This window comes from Gekko japonicus, unplaced genomic scaffold, assembly GCF_001447785.1.
Source record: "Gekko japonicus isolate JY-2015 unplaced genomic scaffold, Gekko_japonicus_V1.1 scaffold1295, whole genome shotgun sequence".
Lineage (NCBI taxonomy): Eukaryota > Metazoa > Chordata > Lepidosauria > Squamata > Gekkonidae > Gekko > Gekko japonicus.
In genome coordinates, this window is record NW_015168688.1 from 408,651 (window position 1) to 429,463 (window position 20,813).

Consider the following 20,813-nt stretch of genomic DNA (forward strand, 5'->3'; position numbering starts at 1 on the left):
TCCCAATGCCTCCTGGGAGTTGTAGGCCTAGCTGCCTCCTACTGCCACCCAGGCCTCTTAGGCTGGCTAGGCCGTGCTGGCACAGGCCAGATCATGACACCTGCTTTCAGGCTTTACTGAACTGGGGTATTAATATACAGAAGCACTTGGGGAGCAGTTGTAATACTGGTGGTTTACCACTTGTATTTTTAATTCTTGTTGGGACCAATGCTTCCTCTAAGCTGTGGAGTCTTGGGAGCAAAAATTCTACTTTGTGAGCTACTGGCATTGAAGTTGTGAGTGAGTGATTTGGCTACTGCATTAGTTTGCTCTGGAGCCATCCTTCCTGAGCTAAGACAAAAATATGTGAACTGGAGGCTAAAAAACTGTGAGCTAGCTCACACTAACTCAGCTTAGAGGGAACAGTGGTAGGGACTCTATACATTGGTTTTGTTTTATTTATTTTATTTTATTTCTAGCCTGCCCTCCTGTGCACAGCAAGGCTCAGGGTGGGTTACAACCACTGTTCCCTCTAAGCTGAGTTAGTGTGAGCTAGCTCACAGTTTTTTAGCCTCCAGCTCACACACTTTTGTCTTAGCTCAGGAAGGATGGCTCCAGAGGAAACTAATTTCTGCAGTAGCCAAATCACTCACTCACAACTTCAATGCCAGTAGCTCACAAAGTAGAATTTTTGCTCACAAGACTCCACAGCTTAGAGGGAGCATTGGTTACAACAACAAGTAAAATAATACAATATAATAATAAAACATAATGTCAGCATTAGCAAACATGCATCTAGCACCATGCAGCAACCAACTTTCACTGGTGTGAAATTATGGGTTGTGTGCTTCTAATTATGCACTCCATATTAATTAATCCAGAAGGCTCATCTCCCCCTAGTTTTGTTGTCAGTATTTACAGTGTCATCCTAAGCAGTCGCTTAGGACTGCACTGTTGATAGATATACAGCCTAGTTCTAAGCAGAGTTCCACCCTAAGTCCATTAAAGTCAATAGACTGAAGGTTGTAATTCTATTTAGGATGGCATTGTTGAATTTCCATTTCACCCATTTGTATGCATCCCTCCATCGGTTGGCTATTCTGATTGTGAATATGATAAGGCAATCAGAAGGAAACAAATGTCCATTAAGTGACCGCAATGACATGTCTACATCACAAATTTAACGTTCAACGGGGACCAGGATTGGTGTGTTAGGTAATCACCGACATTCTCAGGAACCTTCCAAACTACAATTCCCAGGATTCTTTGAAGGGGGGAGAGAGGGAAGCCACGACAATTAAACTCGTATAAAATTGATACAAGTTTTGTAAAATAAATGTTTCTAAACGTGTATTCTAAGTATTCTTAGTGAGTCACCGGCTCAATCGAAGCAGTGTGTTTAGAAAGGAAAAGGAGCTAGTCTTGATCATTTATGGAGAATGGAAACCGGCCGCATTCTGAAGCTCTAAGAAGAAGGGGTAGAAACGGGGTGTGTGTGTGTGGGTGGGGTGGGGTGGGAAACAGGCTTGGCGTGAAGATGAAAGCGTAGGAGGCTGTATTATTACAATGCAGGGGCGGGCGCGTAATGGGCAGCCTAGCAGAGTAAGGAGCACAAGTGGGAGGCGGTTCCTCGTGCGGGACGCCGGGTGAGGAGGGGCTAGTGTTGCGTGCGGGGCTGGCTGCTTTTGCGAGGCAGCGGCACCGGCGAATGGGGCGGACCGACAAGAGGCGGCCGGCGTGTGAAGTGGGGAGGCGGCAGCCGCGACTGCGACGACCTCCGCCTGAGAAGCGGTAGAAACTCCTGCCTTCATGGAGGTTCCTCCTCCTGCTTCTTCTATGTGTGTCCCTCTGCCTTCCCCACAGGTGGCGGCGGAAGTGACGGTCAGTGTGGGGTGCTTGTCGTTGGGGGAAGATGGCGGCTGTGGCTGTGCTAGGCAGTGAAGAAGGTAAACAAGTGTGAGAGGGAAGGGGAGAGGCAGGGACGCCCGGGTGGGGGGAGGCGAAGCAGGGCAAGTGGGTGCCGCCTGGAGAATGCCTTCCAGAGAGGCCTCCCACGCAAGAGGTGCGGAGGGGCCCGGGCGCGACGCCTCGGTCACCGTGTCCCATTCTTGAGCCCCACTGTGAGGCTCTCCTCTTTCTTTATGTTACCTAGAGGTCTCCCCCTCTGCAGTTTCAGTGGGAAAAGCTGTGCCTTCATTGCTGTTGAAAGGTAGGTGTAGCTGCTGCTGGGAATGCGCTCCCTCCATCTATATGCCTTCTGCTGCACTTCCAGTTAAGTTAAACTCTTCTCTCCACTGACTTTTTTCCTTCTTGACTTCTCCTTCATCACGTATGGACCAAGGGATTCCCCTACATTGCCTTTTTTCTCCTCTTCTTAGATTAGAGGGGACACTGCTTTATTTTAAGGGCATTTTAGGTCAGGATTTGGAACTAGTAAAAACTGTGGCTATGGATTTGGATGCATGATAGTAACCTGTTCTGGGCTGTTCATATGTTAGTGAATTCTATAACTGTCATATTAAGCATCATGTACTCTCTGATGTCTTGTTTCTCTGATGAAGTCAGTATGATAAAGCTTTCTTTATCTCTAACTTCTTATGTGGAACAAGGTGGGGAAGAAAAACAGGCTTTTAGCAAGATATATGCCCTGGTGTGTGCATTAGCGGTTAAGTGAGATGTTTTTAGGAATAGCAAGTATATGTCTTGTGTATGTGAGATATGCATGGCAGGGACAACCGTGTTACAAACTCTTCTTTCATGCAGCTTTGTCCATCTCTTAATCTCTGTTTGAACAAAAGGGGGCCGCAGTGGCTCAGAGGTTAAGACGCTGAGCTGCAGACTGGAAGGTCTGTAGTTCGGCAGTTGGAGATCCTAGTGCCGTGTGACAGAGTGAGCTCCCGTCTCTGGCCCCAGCTCCTGCCAACCTAGCAGTTCGAAAGCAAGAAACTGCAAGTAGATAAATAGGTACCACTTTGGTGGGAAGGTAACAGCATTCCATGCGCCTCGGCATTTAGTCATGCTGGCCACATGACCATGGAAAAGTTTTCGGACAGTGCTGGCTCTTCGGCTTGGAAATAGAGATGAGCACCGCTCCCTAGAGTCAGATTCCACTAGCTTTCGAGAAAGGGAAACCTTTACCTTTACTATGTGAACAAAGCTTTTCTTGTTTGTTTATCGTGGTGCTGCTTTTTATCTGGGAGTAATATAAAGTGAGAAGTTCTGTTACTAAGTGTTATACCACAGTGACTTACTGTACTACTAGATGCAGTGGAGTATGCACTGATGTTATGCACGGAAAATTGGTGCTTTGCTGAGGAAACTTGATGTGCAGATTTCCATGTAATTCAAATGCTCATTACTTCTTTCTTGGTTTCAGTGTGTGTGTGTGTATAAAACACATTAGGGATGTTTTCCAAAAGAAATATTAGTCTGTTAATCATGTGTTTTACAATGTAATCCTATTTATAGTTACTCCAGCCCTAGCCTACTGAAATCAAACACTGTAAATCTATTAAATTTTCATATTCTTGTATAGAAGTAAAATAAAAAGTTTTGAAAACAAAAGCCATTTGTTTTTAAATGAAGCTTCCATGAAAGTACCAAAAAATTATTTCCTCTAGAACTGAGGTCTCCAATGTGGTGCCTCTGGAACCAACTCCTTTCCTGGCAACTGCCAAGTGTTGCAGAAGGTGGGTGAGGCCAGGTGTGTTTTTTGCCCAGCGCAACTTCTGATTGTCTGTGCAGATCTCTAAAAGTGTTGCTTTAGCAGCAAAGGGGTCCTGTTAAGCAGAAATTTTGTCTGATATTTTGAAGAGCTACTAATACAGTTATGCATAGCCTTACAGCCTTATGTCTTGTGGTTATGCCCACCACCCCTGGGTTAGAATTCAGAGGTGTCTGCAGGCTCCAAAAGGTTGGGACCCCTGCTTAAGAAAGGAAAGTGCTGCTTATTCTTCTAAGACCATGCTTTCTATCTGTGTTTTTTTTGTAAGCAATTTTGTTTAAAATAGGTGTCTTTTAAAGAGTGTGCTCATTAATTGGGGGCCACTTTCTTAGCTGGTCAGAAATTTTAACTAGTCTAATCAATTAAATGTTACAGCCGTAAAAATTATATTACACGAAAGACTTAGTAATTATGCAACCCATGTATTTGTATAACATGTTTTTAAGATTAATACAACTTTGTACAAAGTACTTCTGAAGGGTAGTGATGACTTCTGAAATTCAGGTCTCATCCACTGAAGGCTGTGGGGATTTCATCTTGATACATGGCAAGGCCAATAAACATATTATAGTGGCCATGTGCCTGGCCACTTTCACATGTTTCCTCAAACTGTTTTACTGTTTCTTAAAGGAAGCCCTTGAAGGCTTTGTATTACTATGGAATTATGAAGCAAAATTAAATGGTTGTGATAAGTAGAATGAATAATTTATGTACAGAGGTTTGTAGAGCTAGTGGACTTTCAGTGTTACTCTATTTAGAACCATGCTACTGTTTCTTAGTATCAACGTACAAAAAACAAACTGCATGGGCACTCTATTGGCATTCTTATTTTGTAATATTTTGTATTCTATTTTAAACATTGCAGTCCTAATATTTATTTAAATAATTTATTAGCAGTCTTTCTTTGTGGAACTCAAGGTGCCTTACAATATAACAATGATGAAAGCACAATAAAACAACAATATGAATAGAACAACAATTATAAAAACACATAAGAAGGTTACACTCCAGTTAGGCCTGCCAGTAAACAAAAATGGAATCCGTCAAATGCAGTCCTAAATAAAATTGCCTTCCACTGCCTCCTAAAGATCAACATTGAGGGGGCCAGGTGCACCTCCCTGGGGAGGTTGTTCCACAATTGTGGGGTTCCCACTGAAAAGGCCCTCTCTAGTGTGTCCAACAGATGAGCTTCTTTGACTGGTGAGATGGCCTCTCCCTGTGATCTTAATTGATCTTGAGCAGAAATATATGGGAGAAAATGGAACTTCAGATACCCCAGTACCAGGCCACATAGGACTTTAGAGGACAAAACTAATACCTTGAATTGGGCTTGGGAGCAGATCAGTAGCCGGTGTAATTGTTGTAGTATCAGGATCATATGTGCCTGGTATCTGGCTCCGACTAGCAGTCTAGCCACAACATTCTGCACAGCTACAGCTTCTGAACACTCTTCAAGGGGTAGCCCCAAGTAGAGCATATTGCAGTAGTTCAGTCTAGATGTAACCAAGGCATGGATCACTGTGGCTAGATCTGACTGAACCAGGCAGGGGTGCAGCTGATGCACCAAATGAAGCTGGGCAAAAGTACTCCAAGCCACCTGGTTTTCTGAGGTGACTGCTGTGTCAAGCAGCACTCTCAAGCCGCTACCCTGGCTTTTCAACCTCATCTAAGACGAGAGATCTGGAGTCCCTCATCTGCCTTTCTGCCAAACCGGAGAACCTCTGTTGTCAGGATTAAGTTTCAGCTTGTTTCATCCCACCCATCACTAAACTCCAAGTACCAGTAATTTCTTATTCATTCAAATGTGCAAGGTTAAAATGTAAATTTTCTGGCAACTGTACAGCCACTGGAGATGTGGGGTCCCCCCCCCCAGAAAACAGATTGGGATAAAAATTTAAAATATATGCACAGCTTTTTAAAATCAAGCCTAAATTTATTTTGCTGCTTTAACAGCATAAAACACATCACATTCACCCTCCATCCAGCAAGCCCTTTCCAATACTGGAAAAGTTGATTTTCAAGTCTGTATATATGTTTAAATATAATGGTAGATATTGGACTGCAAACTGAGCTCCACTAAAGGACAGATCTATCCAATGTTTCCCTTCCAGGTGCAGCTCACTGTACTACCCAAAATACTGCTCCTGGGAGGTTCAGGTGCTCTCAGGAACACCATGAGTTGCAGTTTGAGGGTCTGCAGTGGGAGGGGAGAATTCGCAGACTAGTTCCTCCTGTTTGTATGAGTATAAGTCTCCTCCTGCTTTGTAGGAGAAACATTTGGATTCAGCTCATAGTGTTGGAAGAGTTTATTAGGATCAAAGGTTTTAAGAACATAAGAACATAAGAGACGCCAGTGTTGGATCAGGCCAAAGGCCCATCCAGTCCAACACTCTGTATCGCACAGTGGCCAGAAATACCAGTGCCATCAGGAGGTCCACCAATGGGGCCAGGACATTAGAAGCACTCCCACTGTTGACCCTCCCCCCAAGCACCAAGAAGACAGAGTGTCACTTGGCCCAGAGCCCCTATCTATACCTTGTGGCTAATAGCCACTGATGGACCTCTGCTCCATATGCTTATCCAATTCCCTTTTGAAGCCGTCCATGCTTGTAGCCGCCACCACTTCCTGTGGCAGTGAATTCCATGTGTTAATCACTCTGGGTGAAGAAGTACTTCCTTTTATCCGTTCTAACCCAACCGCTCAGCAATTTCATTGAGTGCCCACGAGTTCTTGTATTGTGAGAAAGGGAGAAAAGTACCTCTTTCTCTACCTGCTCTATCCCATGCATAATCTTATAAACCTCAATCATGTCACCTCTCAGTCGTCGTTTCTCCAAGCTAAAGAGCCCTAAGCGCTTTAACCTTTCCTCATAGGGAAAGTGTTCCAACCCTTTTATCACTCGAGTTCCCTTTTCTGCACTTTTCCCAAAGCTATAATATCCTTTTTAAGGTGTGGTGACCAGAACTGCACACAGTATTCCAGATGGGGTCGCACCATTGATTTATATAGGGGCATTATGATATTGGCTGATCTGTTTTCAATACCCTTCCTAATAATCCCCAGCATAGCATTGGCCTTCTTTATTGCAGTCACACACTGTCTCGACATTTTCAGTGAGTTATCCACTACAACTCCAAGATCTCTCTCTTGCTCAGTCTCTGCCAGTTCAGACCCCATCAATGTGTATTTATATTTAGGATTTTTGGCTCCAATGTGCATCACATTGCACTTGGCCACATTGAACCCCATATGCCATGTTGACGCCCACTTGCCCATCCTTGACAGATCCCTTTGGAGTGCCTCACAATCCTCACTGGTTTTCACCACCCTGAACAACTTCGTATCATCCGCAAATTTAGCCACTTCACTGCTTACTCCCAACTCCAAATCATTAATGAACAAGTTAAAAAACAGTGGACCAAGTACTGATCCCTGCTGTACTCCACTGCTTACCACCCTCCACTTAGAGAATTGCCCATTTATACTCACTCTCTGTTTTCTATTAATTAGCCAGTCCTTTTATCCCATGATTTTTGAGCTTACTTAGGAGCCTTTGATGAGGAACTTTATCAAAAGCTTTCTGGAAGTCAAGGTAAACAATATTGGATTCCCCCTTGTCCACATGTTTGTTTAATATCCTTAATATATTTCTATAATATTTTATATGTACAGACACACATGCACTCAATTTTCTGTTAAGTGATCTTTAGATGGATCTCTTGTGTGATCTACTTCATTTTTTACTAGAACCCTGAGTCCACTAATTAGAGCTGGATATAAAGTGGTGGCCTAAGAAAATTAGATGTTGGTAGGAACAGTTTTAGCTGAGCTAGTATGATAGAGTGGTTAGGTGTTACATAAGGACCATGGGAACCCAGGTTTGTATCACCTCTCATATTACAATGTTGTGCCTTTTACTGTTTGTTACTTTCTGTGTAAGGTCTGGGCCAAGTCTTGCCAGGGAGAATAGTAGTATAGGCTGGGACAGATATAATTTAGTGTGACCTCTAACTGTGGCTAAGGAACTAGGAATGAGTTGCTCATCTGTTCTGTTTCCCTGTCTCATAAGTTCTTCCCATCAATTTCCCAACCATGTTCTTAGCATTAATAACAAATTCACTATTGACAGGTTTTTTGAAACCAACTTCAAACTGGTAGTTTCATATTCTGTTAACAGTGAACAGGTGACAGCTTCATCCATGCACAAGTAGGACTGATGTTGTCAAGGAAATAATTATATCCACTCATTGACTGAACTTGACATAAGGTGGAAGGGTTGTTGCACTTTTTATACTTTGTGCTCCAAGTAGTTTATCATTAGATGTATACACACAGCTTTCTCTCTCTGTCCTCCTAGCAGCTCCCATATCATCTCCCTTTTCTCTCTCCCCTCAATGTGGACCCAAAGCAGCTTATATCATTGTCCTCTCCTCCATTTATCCTCGTAACAACCCTGTGAGGTAAATCAGGCTGAGAATGACTAGCCCAGAGTTACTCAGCAAGCTTCCATGGCAGAGCAGAGATTTGAATCTGGATCTCCAAGATCTTAATCTGTCACTATAACCAGTACAACACACAGGCTCTGTTTTCCATCCTTCCTTCCTGCTGGCAGCTCCTCCCTAGGAAAAGCCTGGCCCACTTGCAGAAGTTGTGCAGTAGCAAGTCATTCAGGTGAGTTTTATGATGGCTACTGCTAAACCCAGCCAACTTACACAAGTTGTGTGGAGGCTGTCACAGGGCCCAGGTAAGTTCTTGGCATCAGATCATCTAGTAGCCGCTACCACACCTTGAGGAATCACACAGATTGCATGGTAGCAAGTTCCTCAGTGGCTGCGTAGTCCAATAAGTCTTGCCTCCAGGGTGGAAGGGAGCAGGGGTTAACTGGGAGGCCAAAGTAGCCCTGGAAAATGCCTTTTATTATTAAGGTTGCTTAGCAACCCCAACAGTGGCCACTGAAATCTTGGCATTCTCTTTTTTTTGCAGGTACTGTTTCTATTTTGAGGGGTAACCCCTATTTTTTTTAAGTTTTCAGGTTTTTCAGCAGGTTGGTTAGAAAAAGATGTCTTATCTGTTTATGGCTCCAGTCTCTGGATATAAATGTCCACAGATGGGGCCATGTTGAGAATGAAGTATATTGAAAAGCAGGGGACCCAGCAAGGACCTGCAGGTGCCATCTCATTTTCCACTCCCCCACTATTTCCTCTTTCCCTTCTTTGAAAGCCTCCAAAACTTCTCCCCTATATCTGCTTCCTTCTCTCTTTCTGACCTATCAACCGACTTACCTTTGTCTGCTCCCCTGTCTTCAGATTTCACTTCTTTCTTTTCCTGCTTGCCAGTGAGTCACATCCAGTTGTACGATGGAGAATCCACAAGGACTTGTGTGGGTACCTCATTTTCCCTTGTATTCCCTCCCCTACACCATTTCCTTTTTCCTGGTAACTCCCATACCCTAATCTTTCCCTGCTTCCTTCTCTTCTTCTCACCCACCAACCAAGCTACTTTTTATTCGCCCCCCCCCCCCATCTTCAGCTATATTTACTATTTACTTCATTTATACTTCACGTTTCTCCACAGTGTGGCCCAAAGCAGCTTACATCATTCTCCTCTCCTTCATTTTATCCTTACAACAATCCTGTGTGGTACCTTAGGCTGAGAATGTGTAACTGGCCGAGAATCACCCAGCGGTCTTCCATGGCAGGGTGGGGATTTGAGCCTGGGTCTTCCACATTCTAGTTTGAAACTCTAACCGGTGCACCACACTGGCTTTGTGGGATGGTTGCTGTTGAAAGGAGCTAGGCCTGGATAAGTCATAAAAGTTGCGTGGTATCAAGTCACCCAGTGGTTGCTGCTGGGCCTGGCCCCAAAGAGTTCTTCTTCAAAGGCCAAAGCAGCCCTGGAAAGATCCTGCCTCCTTTTTCTATAAACCTGGGTTTTTTTCGGGTTTGTAGAAGAGCTTTCTTCTCTGTTCATGACTCCGGTCTCTGGATTTAAGTATTCACAAATTTGGCCACATTGAGAAGTAGGTTGATAATAAACTCTGGTGATTTAGTGACAAATATATCTTTGGGGTGAGTGGCAGTACCAATGGCAAGCAAAACCATACACTGTCAGATTTTAGTGAGGGCACTAAACAGTCTTCAGAGTGAAGATTAATTTCTCCCCATCTAAGGACTCAGAACAGCTTACAAAAGGCTACATCATTCGTATAATGGAAAGCTCCTTCATATCTAAACAATTAATATTGGATAGTACCCTTGAGTGAGCAATGAGTTTCAAACCTTTTCTGTTGAGCTGCAGCCCCCCCCCCCCCCCCCACCCTTACTGCAACCTCATGCTTTTCCCAAGGGTCTAGTTCCTAGGATCAGCTGTTAAAGTGATTGGGGGTGGGACTGTACAAGATTCCCATTTGCTGGTAGGAAGGAAAGATAAATTCTGTGGGTGGAGCTCTGCTTTTAGTACTTTGGATTCAACTCAGAGAAAACAAGCATATTAAGGAGAAACTTAAGCTAAAATGTTTAATGTCTGGAGTTTGTGTGCATAGAGAACTGCAAACTACTTAGGTGGAAAGCCATTTAAATTATTGGGGAATTCAGCCTTACAGATAAATCTACAGTGTGGTTTTTACTATCTCCTCTACTAACTTAGTCCTTCTTGGTAAGTTAACAACTTTTTAACATATATGTTCTTGCAAAACTGCCTGGTTCTCTTTCCATAAGGATCAAGGCTAGTGCCTTTTAACAAATTCATTCCATTCCAAGATGAAAAAGTTACTGATAACTGACTTAAGAGAAAACCGTCATTATAATGTTCTGTCCCAATGAAATACACTATGTCAGAGGCAAAATCAAAGCACTTCCCTTTTCTTAATTACTGCTGAGCAAAAAAAACCTTGGTACCAAGTAGTATTCCCCTCTAAACGGCTCCCATGTGCAGAGGTGCAGAGTGCCAGGCTTGCCTGCTGAGAGAATGGCTGGGATGGGAGGAGAGGGCCTGACAGGTCCCCCCCCCCCGAAGCTTTAGTGCTTGAAAGGTAATAGCCACACCTGGAGCTCCTTAGAGCAAGATTATTTTCAGATCGGTAAGTCTGTGGTTGGTTTTGCAAGGCTGTGATTCTAAGGGCACTTAGGTAATGATGCTTGATTACTCTTAATTATAAAGTAACAGTTTCTTGACTGTATTGTTAATGGAAGGAGTGATGCAAATGGTGCCTGTGACATTTTAGGAAGAGGAAGACAAAACACAACCCTGAAAATTATATAGGTGCAAAGTGCTATCTTCACTATTTGCATCATGCTTGTTTTTTTAAAAGAACCAAGTATAGTACATAAACATAAAGGAAACAAAACCATTTAAATTGTGTGAGGAAGTCTTAAGAAGGTAGGGTTAGAGCCAGTGTTTGCATAAGAGGAAGGCACTCAAAAAGGTCTATTTCCTCCAACTTCTTTCTTCTATAGCAGTCCTTTGCAGTGCTCATTAAAAAAAAATGTTGGCCATCCTATGAGCAAAAAGCCACTGTGCATCATGGGCTGCAATGAGGAGAAAGAACTTGGCCTTTTCTGTTTTGCTGGTGGAGGACATACGGTAGAATGTGCTTTCAGCCAGTGTAAGAGCGAGATGGGAGGGAGATTTTTCTTGATTTCTCTTTTCTCACTGCATTTGATCCTGCTGACTTTTTGTCCATAAGGGTGTCTTGCAACCCCTGGCATGCCTTTTGGGATCTCATGGGGCTAAGGGAAGATGATAGCAGGAACAGATCAGCTGCCATGAGTGCCTTCTGCCTGGGCAACTATACAGATCAAGACATTATTTATTCCTTTAATCTTGCCCTTCTTACTTCTGCATTCAGACAACGGAAAGATTTTTGAAATGTGCTCAGGTTTCCCAAATACAACACAGAAGAATAGTTTGCCTACTCACTCCCATATATGTGTCCTTAGCATGATGTCACACAAATCAAAATAAAAAGGGCCAAATGAGAAGAAGAGATTGGATTTATACCCTGCCCTTCACTCAGAGTCTCCTTTCCCTCCCCACAACAGTAGATGGGGCTGAGAGACCTCTTTCAAGAACTGCCCTTTCAAGGACAGCTCTTGTCAGAACTATGGCTTGCCCAAGGTCATGCAGTAGGTGCAAGTGGAAGAGTGAGGAATCAAACCCAGTTTTCCCAGATTAGAGCCTGCACACTTAACCTTTCCACCGAACTGGCTGTGATTAGTGGAAATACAAAGTTTAACTTCTAGTTCTGACAGTTTTCATTTTACCAACACATGAGCACAGAGAGCTTATTCCATAATATTCAGCAAGAGGCCAGTTTACCAACTCAAATTCCTTTTCTCTCAAGAACTACCAAACAAATGAGATTATAAGGTATTATTCAAGTTTTTAAAGCTACCCTTCCGCCACTATCCTGCTCTTGAAACATAGTGATGCTTTTCTGTAGTTAGAAAAGAAATTGCAGGAAGCTCAGATACATTTACAGAAGACTCTCTGTATCCTTTAACAATGGATGTTTCCTCTGGATCCAGTGAAGATTATCATTTGGGGAGGGGGCATAATCAGGGAAGAAGATTATCTTCTTGAGGCAGCCTTGTGAATTTTTAAAAGGAAGTTTACTTGTACTTTGTAATGAAATAAAGTGGAGTGAAAAAGAAATGATTGGTATCAGAAAAAATCCTTTATATATACACCTTTTTATTTCTGCCTATGGAACTGTACTTGAGTAAGCTCCCTTGAAGTCAACAGGACTTACTTTCAAGTAAATATGTTCAGGTGTGTTAAAGACCTAAAGCCCTGAATACCATGATATGCCATTGCTTGATGAAATATTTCTGCTTAATTTGCAATTAAGAGTAATCCACTGTGGAGGTTGCCGGCGGTGCGGCGCTGTGTCCGAGCGTGCTCCTCGGAGCTCCGAGAGCCCCCGACTCCCGTGCGCTTCTTCGGAGTCCCCCCGAGCTACGGGGGGAGCTCCGCTCGCTTCTCTCGGAGGGAGAGCGAGGGTAGGAGGCTTGGCCGGCCCCCCCGTTTCCATGGCAAGGGCGGGGGCGAGACCGGCATGCCTCGATGCAGGAGCGTCGGGCAGCAGGGAACATGGCGACATCGTTCCCTATAGCAGCAGCCAGCCGTGTTTTTAACCCAATTTCTTTTTTGCACGGGTGTATTTTGATGTCACTTTCAGCGGCAGATCCACAAACAGAATCTAACGAGCCAAAGGATTTAACTCCCCTTTCGCAGACTTCCCATCGATACGAGAAAAGCGGCCGGAAATATAGACGGAACTTTTGTTACACTCTCCTGAAGGGGGTAAGAGTCCAAACAGTTTCTAATGGAATTATCATCCTCTACCTTTCGTATAAACTTATAACTGAACTAAATTTTTTGACATATTGATACTAGAAAACTGACCAAAAAGAAAATGGCGGCGGCGCTCATTAGCGAGGTAATAAAAGCCGAATTGGGCTCGGAACGCTTCCTAACTAGCTTAAAGGAGAATCTGGAAAATGCACTGCAACAAATGTGGATTAAGATTTTGAACGAACCCCCAAATCTTCCTGTAGAGGATTATAACAATAAAAATAACAATATGAGACCACAAAAAATGCAGGCTCAGAATGAGACTTTGGAAAACAAGCCGATGGAAAAACAGCATGAATCAAAGCATGTTAGCCAAAATCAGGCAGGTGCAGAGACAAAAGGAAGTTACCCCTTAAAAGGTACTTTTCAAAAAAGGAACAATTTAAAAATTAGAAAGGGGGGGGAAAGGTGTGCCAAGCCTTTTCTAAGACAGAAGAAGGCACTGAAGAAAGGCAGAATAAAGAAAAAGACGAAGAAGGCAGAGAATTGCAAGCGAGGGAAAGACTTGGTGGGCCTTTTATCTAAGGAATACAAAAATTTGAGGCACCGACAAGAAAGCAAGGACAATGAAATCAGGAAAGAAGTAAAACTCGGAGATAACAACCTAGGCTTTGTGAATTTATTCTATTAAGGCCACCAAATAGAAATACATACCCAAGTGATATAAACGGAATACGAACATTGCATTGAAATATATTTTGTGCAGAAGTTGTAATCATTTGTTTAGTAGCATAAATGTATTTGGTGCACAAGTTGTAAATATCATCTAGCAGTATAAATGGAAAAATATAATGGCATGAAAATGTTTTTTTTTTTCATTTTTTGTTCATTCCCTCCTTAGAATACAGATCTTTGAAATTGGTAATATTAATGGAAGATTAACTAATTAAATAAATGTGTGTGAGGGATGTGTATGAGAAGAATACATGTTAAAAACAACAGGGGGAAGAATCTGGGGAAAGTTTTTTAGTCTCTCCTTTTCTTAATTTTACTTTTGGACACTTTGGAAGCTGTTTGAAAATTTTTAGATTAATTAAATGGGGACGAAGAAAACAGTAGGATGAAATTAGTTGTTGTTGGGGGGGGGAAACTTTCTTAATCATTCTGTATGAACAGGTTTATTGAAATATAAATGTTACTGACTGAATGAAATGCAATGGATATAACATATAAACAATACTGATTGAGAGGTGATTCTTCCCAATGGACTATTAAGATGAATTATGATTTGATTTATTGGATGTAACTTATTTGGATGTAAGGAAAGATTTACAGATAGTGGAATTGTAATGGCAAGTGGAAATAATTGAGAGAATTTATCTCATGTATGTCATATACAGTTAATGTAATATCGAAACTAAATAGAGTTGCTAGGGTGAGGGTTGGGTGGGGATATAGGGTTATTTGTTTGTTTTGTTTGTTTTGTTGGTTTTGTTTGTGGTGTAAGTGTCTTATGTTTTGGTAAAATCAATAAAAATTATTAAAAAAAAAAAGAGTAATCCACTGTGATTAGTGGAAATACAAAGTTTAACTTCTAGTTCTGACAGTTCTCATTTTATGAACACATGAAAATGTTCACACTAAACCCAGGAGAGGAAAAATAGTAAAAATGAAGATCCTGATGAGAAAGCATATTTTATCTGTAGCAAAAAATCTGCCAACTGTACAAACATAGAAATATCCCATCCAGTTGGAAGGTGAGATTCCCTAGCAAAGTTGCTGTCTTACATTATCCTGTTTTGCAAGATAATATATATTGTATTTTAGTGAAATACAGCAGCTCTCTTTGATCAATAAATCAGGGAATTTTTTAAAAGAAAGGGGTTCCATGATTTTTTAATTTTATTCATAATGTTCAAAGGGCAGAAAAAAGGTTGTTTCAGGTTGGTCCTACTAATGATATGCTCAGATATGCCACTAACCTAGGGGGACTTCTGGAATTATTTCAAGATCTGGAAACCCACATCTGAAGACTTGGAAAAATGTAGCATGGAAAAGTATATTTATTTCTGCCCTCATTTTGCACAATGAGAGTCAGTTCTTGGAAAGCACAGTGGTAGCCATCTTACGTTTAAAAAAACTTGCTATGGACTGAACTTTACTTTTCTGAGTGCAAAAATGGCATATTCTACTTCCCTCAACCCTACCTTCATATTCAAAATACATATTTGTAGGACAGGATCATATTAAAGCAACTAGGAGTAACATCAAGACTTCTGTAAAAAGAATTCTTAATTATGAATGGTTATATTATTTTGTAGAAATACATTGTGCTGCATAGCCTAATTAAAAAGACCCTAATGACCTTTAGCTAGCAGAGATTTGTATCCTAATGGGATATTTAATCATGAAATATTGTTAGATATCCACTGAGATTTGCAAGAAGACTGTTAAACTGTTGATCATCCATTCTGAGATTTTTACAAGGTTATGGTATAATCGTCCAAAAAACTAATCTACGTGATACTCAAATGTAGGTCTGCCCACAACTCCAGTGCTAGCAGCTCCTCCGGCTCACAAAGTAGAAATCTTGCTCACAACACTCCACAGCTTAGAGGGAACATTGGCCAAGTACTAAATCTAACCCATGCCACATAGGCATGTATTTTTGCATAGAAATATTACTATTCCATCTTGTTGGAATCCCTTCTCTACTAGACCATAGCTGTAGCGGCCAGAACTGAAAACTGTTTTCCAGCTCTGTATAGAGTGGTTTTCTTATACATAGCCTCAGGCTATGTATACATTGTCAGAGTTCATTTCGCGGGGGATCGCAGTTCCCCCGGGTGAGGTACGGGGGGCGGGGCACATGACAAAGCCCCGCCCCCTGCTTCCTTCTGCCCCGCTTCCAGCCCTCATTCAGCCAGGAGGAGGCAGGAGAAGAGGGAGGGTAAGTTGCTTCCTCCCTGCCTCTCCCCACCCCTGCCTGCCTGGGGCCAGGGAGGGCCTTCGCGGGGCTTCCTTGCACTCCTGCCGGCCTTGCAGGTCCACCGCCGGGCCCCTCATGGGGCTCGGCAGTGGAGCTGCAAGGCCGGCAGTGGCGGCTGGGACCATTGGGGGTGGGGTGTGTGGCCTTATGGCACACTTCCGGTGATGTCGGGGGTGTGGCCTTATGACACACTTCCGGTGATGTCAGGGTGTGTGGCATATGCTAATGAGTTATGCTAATGAGTTCCCCGAGCTCTTTTTCTACGAAATGACCCCTGTATATTGTCATAGTTTTTTTGTCATAGGTTCACATTGATGATGCAGTTTGCAATCTATTTTTACCTCTTAAGTCTTGGATGTGTTACTACCTACTTGCTGTTGTACTTTGACACTTGGCAGATTTCTCCTCAGGTTTAATTTTTGCTGCTATCTAGCACAGTCCACTTTATTTTTCATTGTCCCTGTATTACAGTACTCACTTTCGTAAAATCTGACATTTTGCTGATTATACTGTTCCCCATTTTCTTTCGTCATAATAAATGAAAATGTTGGAAATACTGAACACTATGTTGACCTTACCAAAATGCTTCTGTTTACCTTTTTGGATGACTGGTTCTTTTGTCCATATTTAGTAAGCATCTTCTACAGTATTGCTGTTTGGGACGAGGTCAACAGCTTGACTGAAGTGAAGATATTTCAGTTGTTACTATTTGTTTACTGAACTAGAAATCTTATTAAAAACAAATGGTTTGTTCTTTAATAAATCAGTGGTGAATACTACTCCTTTCTGTAGGTGATAACATATCTATTATTCCCAGGTAAAGGTTAAACTTAATAGGGCTGTAACTTTCTTCTTTCCTTTTGTAAACCATAAGTATAGATCATGCCAGTTTTCTGCTTGTAGCCTGTGATTTACCTATTAGTGGTTTCAGGAAGCTTAATATAAAATATATGCTTTTCTATAAACAAATATCCTATATTTTACAATATAATAGACCTGCTCAATCTAATATGTGAAATACCTTAGGACATAATATAAAGAATTTTCAGAATAGCAGAATTGTTAGAAGTTTTGGATTAGCTTTTCATCTTTCTCCATCAATTACAATCAAAAGACCAAAATTGTTGTTCTTATAAGATATAACCAATTAATGGGGAAGGGAAGTTGCATGCTTAATTGCTAATGTGTTTCTCATCTGCTACTCTTGTAAAATTGGATTAGTCTTTCACTTTCTTTAAATTATGTAAGCTGTTTGTAAGGAGTATATTGAGAGCTGCTTTAAAGTTTAACTTTCATTCTGGGCTGCCTGTCCATGACTTGCTACTCCGTCAGTGCAAAACTTTTTGGATGAGTCCACTTGTGTTTTCTTCCATCTACTTCAAGATTCCACCACTGAGGAAACAAAACTATTCATCACCCCACTTGAATGCAGCAAAATTTTTGTGTGGTTGATCTTTTGCTCTTCTGCCTCCCTGCCCAAGCTCAACCTGTTACTGTGGTTCTTGGCTACTGTGAGACCTTGGGGCTTAAAAATGTAATTTAAAAAGTCTTAAGTGGCTTATAAGGACCATCTCTCTCTACCCTAGAAGCAAAACATTAGTATTTATACTACTTACTATTTTAAATCATTTTTGTCAGACAATAATGTTTTTTTTAAGTTGCTATGCTTTTACTTCATGAATTCTGAGAAAATATGATTTTTTGTGCTTTTTCCCCCCCAGGTGATTCATGGCAGGGGACGTGGAAGGATTTAGTTCCTCCATCCATGACACCAGCGTCTCTGCTGGGTTCAGAACACTGTATGAGGAGAGATTACTTCTTGATGTCACTCTTGTTATTGAGGATCATCAGTTCCAGGCTCATAAAGCATTGCTTGCCACTCAAAGTGATTACTTCCGAATTATGTTCACAGCTGATATGAGAGAGCGGGATCAGGACAAAATCCACTTGAAAGGTCTAACAGCTACAGGCTTCAGCCATGTACTCCAATTTATGTACTATGGAACCATTGAACTGAGCATGACCACCGTTCATGAGATCCTGCAGGCTGCCATGTATGTCCAGCTTATTGAGGTGGTGAAGTTCTGCTGTTCATTTCTTTTAGCAAAAATCTGCTTGGAAAATTGTGCAGAAATTATGAGGCTCTTAGATGACTTTGGTGTAAACATCGAGGGAGTCAGAGAAAAGCTGGACTCCTTTCTGTTAGAGAACTTCGTGCCACTCATGGCCAGACCTGACTTCTTGTCCTATCTGAGCTTTGAAAAGCTCATGACATACTTGGATAATGATCATCTGAGCAGGTTCCCAGAGATAGAACTCTACGAGGCTGTTCAGGCTTGGTTGCGGCATGATAGAAGACGCTGGAGGCATACCGACACCATCATTCAGAACATCAGGTTTTGTTTGATGACACCATCCAGTGTTTTTGAAAAGGTTGGTGCCTTTGAAAGCAATAGTTAGAATTCATCATTGTAGTTAGGGCAGCATGCTGTTCATCTGTCATAAGTAAAATTCCCAGAATTAGGAGGAGGGAAAAATGAGACCTAAAATGGAACATTGAAGTCTTCAGTGTCTGAAACGAGTGCCATCTAGCTTTTAAAACAATCCCCCCCAAATGCAAACTAGCAGGATTGACAGCCAGGAAACAGGTAGGTCTGCAGCTTTTTTTTTGGGCTTGTCAGTGATACAGAAAGAATCATCTATCTGTTTTCACAGATATTTATCCTACTCTTCCTCCAAGTACTATGATTGTTCTCATTGGTGGTGTGGGTTTTTTAGAAAACTATGAATTGTAAAATGTTTCAGTTCCCTAAATATTCTGATTTAGCATATTTATTTTGACGCAAATTAAGTGAACAAATTTAAAAGTACCCCATGTTAATTTAATGCTCCCATAACAACAAATCCTTGAACTGAAATATTTGATGAGGGGGGAAAGTAGAATAATAGAATCACAGAGTTGGAAGGGGTCATACAGACCATCTAGTCCAATCCCCTGCTCAATGCAGGATCAGCCTAGCGCATCCCTGACAAGTGTTTCTCCAGCCGCTGCTTAAAGACTGCCAATGAGGGGGAGCTCACCACCTCACTAGGCAGCTGATTCCACTGTTGAACAACTCTTACTGTAAAAAAGTTTTTCCTAATATCCAGCCGGTACATTCCCACCCTTTAAACCCATTATTGCTAGTCCAATCCTCTGCTGCCAACAGGAACAGCTCCCTGTCCTCTAAGTGACAGCCCTTCAAATACTTAGAGAGCAATCATGTCTCCCCTCAGCCTCCTCCAGACTAAACATTCCCTAGTCCCTCAGTCTTTCCTCATAGGGCTTGGTCTCCAGGCCCCCAATCATCCTTGTTGCTCTCCTCTGCATGTGCTTCATTCTGTCCACATCCTTTTTGAAGTGAGTCCTCCAGAACTGCACATGATACTCCACATGTGGCCTAACCAATGCAGTGTACAGTGAGACTATAACATCTTGTGATTTGGATGTTATGCCTCTGTTGATATAGCCCAAGATTGCATTAGCCTTTTTTTGTTGCCGCATCACATTGGCTGCTCATATTTAACTTTCGGTCAACCCTTACCCCAAGATCTTGTTCACACACACTGCTACTCAGAAGTGTATCCCCAATGTTGGATCAGGCCAATGGCCCATCCAGTCCAACACTCTATCACACAGTTGCCAAAAATACCAGGTACCATCAGGAGGTCCACCAGTGGGGCCAGGACACTGTTGCCCCCCTCCCAAGCACCAAGACCGAGAGTTTCTATCTATACCTTGTGGCTAATAGCCACTGATGGACCTCTGTTCCATATGTTTATCCAATTCCCTTTTGAAGCTGTCCATGCTTGTAGCCACCACCACTTCCTGTGGCAGTGAATTCCATGTGTTAATCACTTTTTGGGTGAAGAAGTACTGCCTTTTATCCATTCTAACCTGACTGCTCAGCAATTTCATTGAGTGCCTACGAGTTCTTATATTGTGAGAAAGGGAGAAAAATAGTTCTTTCTCTACCTGCTCTATCCCATGCATAATCTTGTAAACCTCCATCATGTCACCTCTGTCGTCGTTTCTCCAAGTTAAAGAGCCCCAAGCGCTTTAACCTTTCTTCATAGGGAAACTGTCCCAACCCTTTTATCATTCTAGTTGCCCTTTCCTACACTTTTTCCAATGCTATAATATCCTTTCTGAGGTGTGGTGACCAGAACTGCACACAGTACTTCAAATGAGGTTGCACCGTTGATATATACAGGGGCACTATGATACTGGTTGATTTGTTGTCAGTTCCCTTCCTAATAATCCCCAGCATAGCATTGGCCTTTTTATTGCAGTCACACACTGTCTCGACATTTTCAATGAGTTATCTACTACAACTCCCAAGATCTCTCTCTTGGTCAGTCTCCGCCATTTTCCTAATTTTTATTACCCAGATGTAGAACTTGGCACTTACCGTATTTTTCGGACCATAAGACGCACCTGACCATAAGACGCACCTAGTTTTTAGAGGAGGAAAACAGGGAAAAAAATATTCTGAACCCTGGGGCTGTCATTCCAGTTCCTGAACACTCCTGGCCCTGTCATTCCAGTTCCTGAACACTCCTGGCACACCCTGGGGCTGTCAATCCACTCCGTGGCCCTGTCATTCCAGTTCCTGAACACTCCTGGCACACCCCAGGGTTCTCATTCCACTTTGTGGCCCTGTCATTCCAGTTCCTGAACACTCCTGGCACACCCTGGGGCTGTCAATCCACTCCGTGGCCCTGTCATTCCAGTTCCTGAACACTTCTGGCACACCCCGGGGCTATAGGGGGGGGGAGGTGCACAT

The 20,813-nt window shown here is 42.3% G+C and overlaps 1 protein-coding gene across 2 annotated transcripts in view; it reads left to right on the forward strand.

Annotated features, from left to right (window-relative positions):
* The first annotated feature begins 1,704 nt into the window (after nucleotides 1-1,704).
* KLHL15 (kelch like family member 15) overlaps nucleotides 1,705-20,813 on the forward strand; it is a 44,910-nt gene continuing 25,801 nt past the window's right edge. The window contains exons 1-2 of one of the 2 annotated variants that reach the window (XM_015415440.1): nucleotides 1,705-1,925; nucleotides 17,709-18,420. In XM_015415440.1, coding sequence (XP_015270926.1) covers nucleotides 17,716-18,420 — 705 coding nt within the window. In that variant the 5' untranslated portion in view covers nucleotides 1,705-1,925; nucleotides 17,709-17,715. The remainder of the gene's footprint in view (nucleotides 1,926-17,708; nucleotides 18,421-20,813) is intronic. The other variant, XM_015415441.1, reaches the window with a different exon arrangement.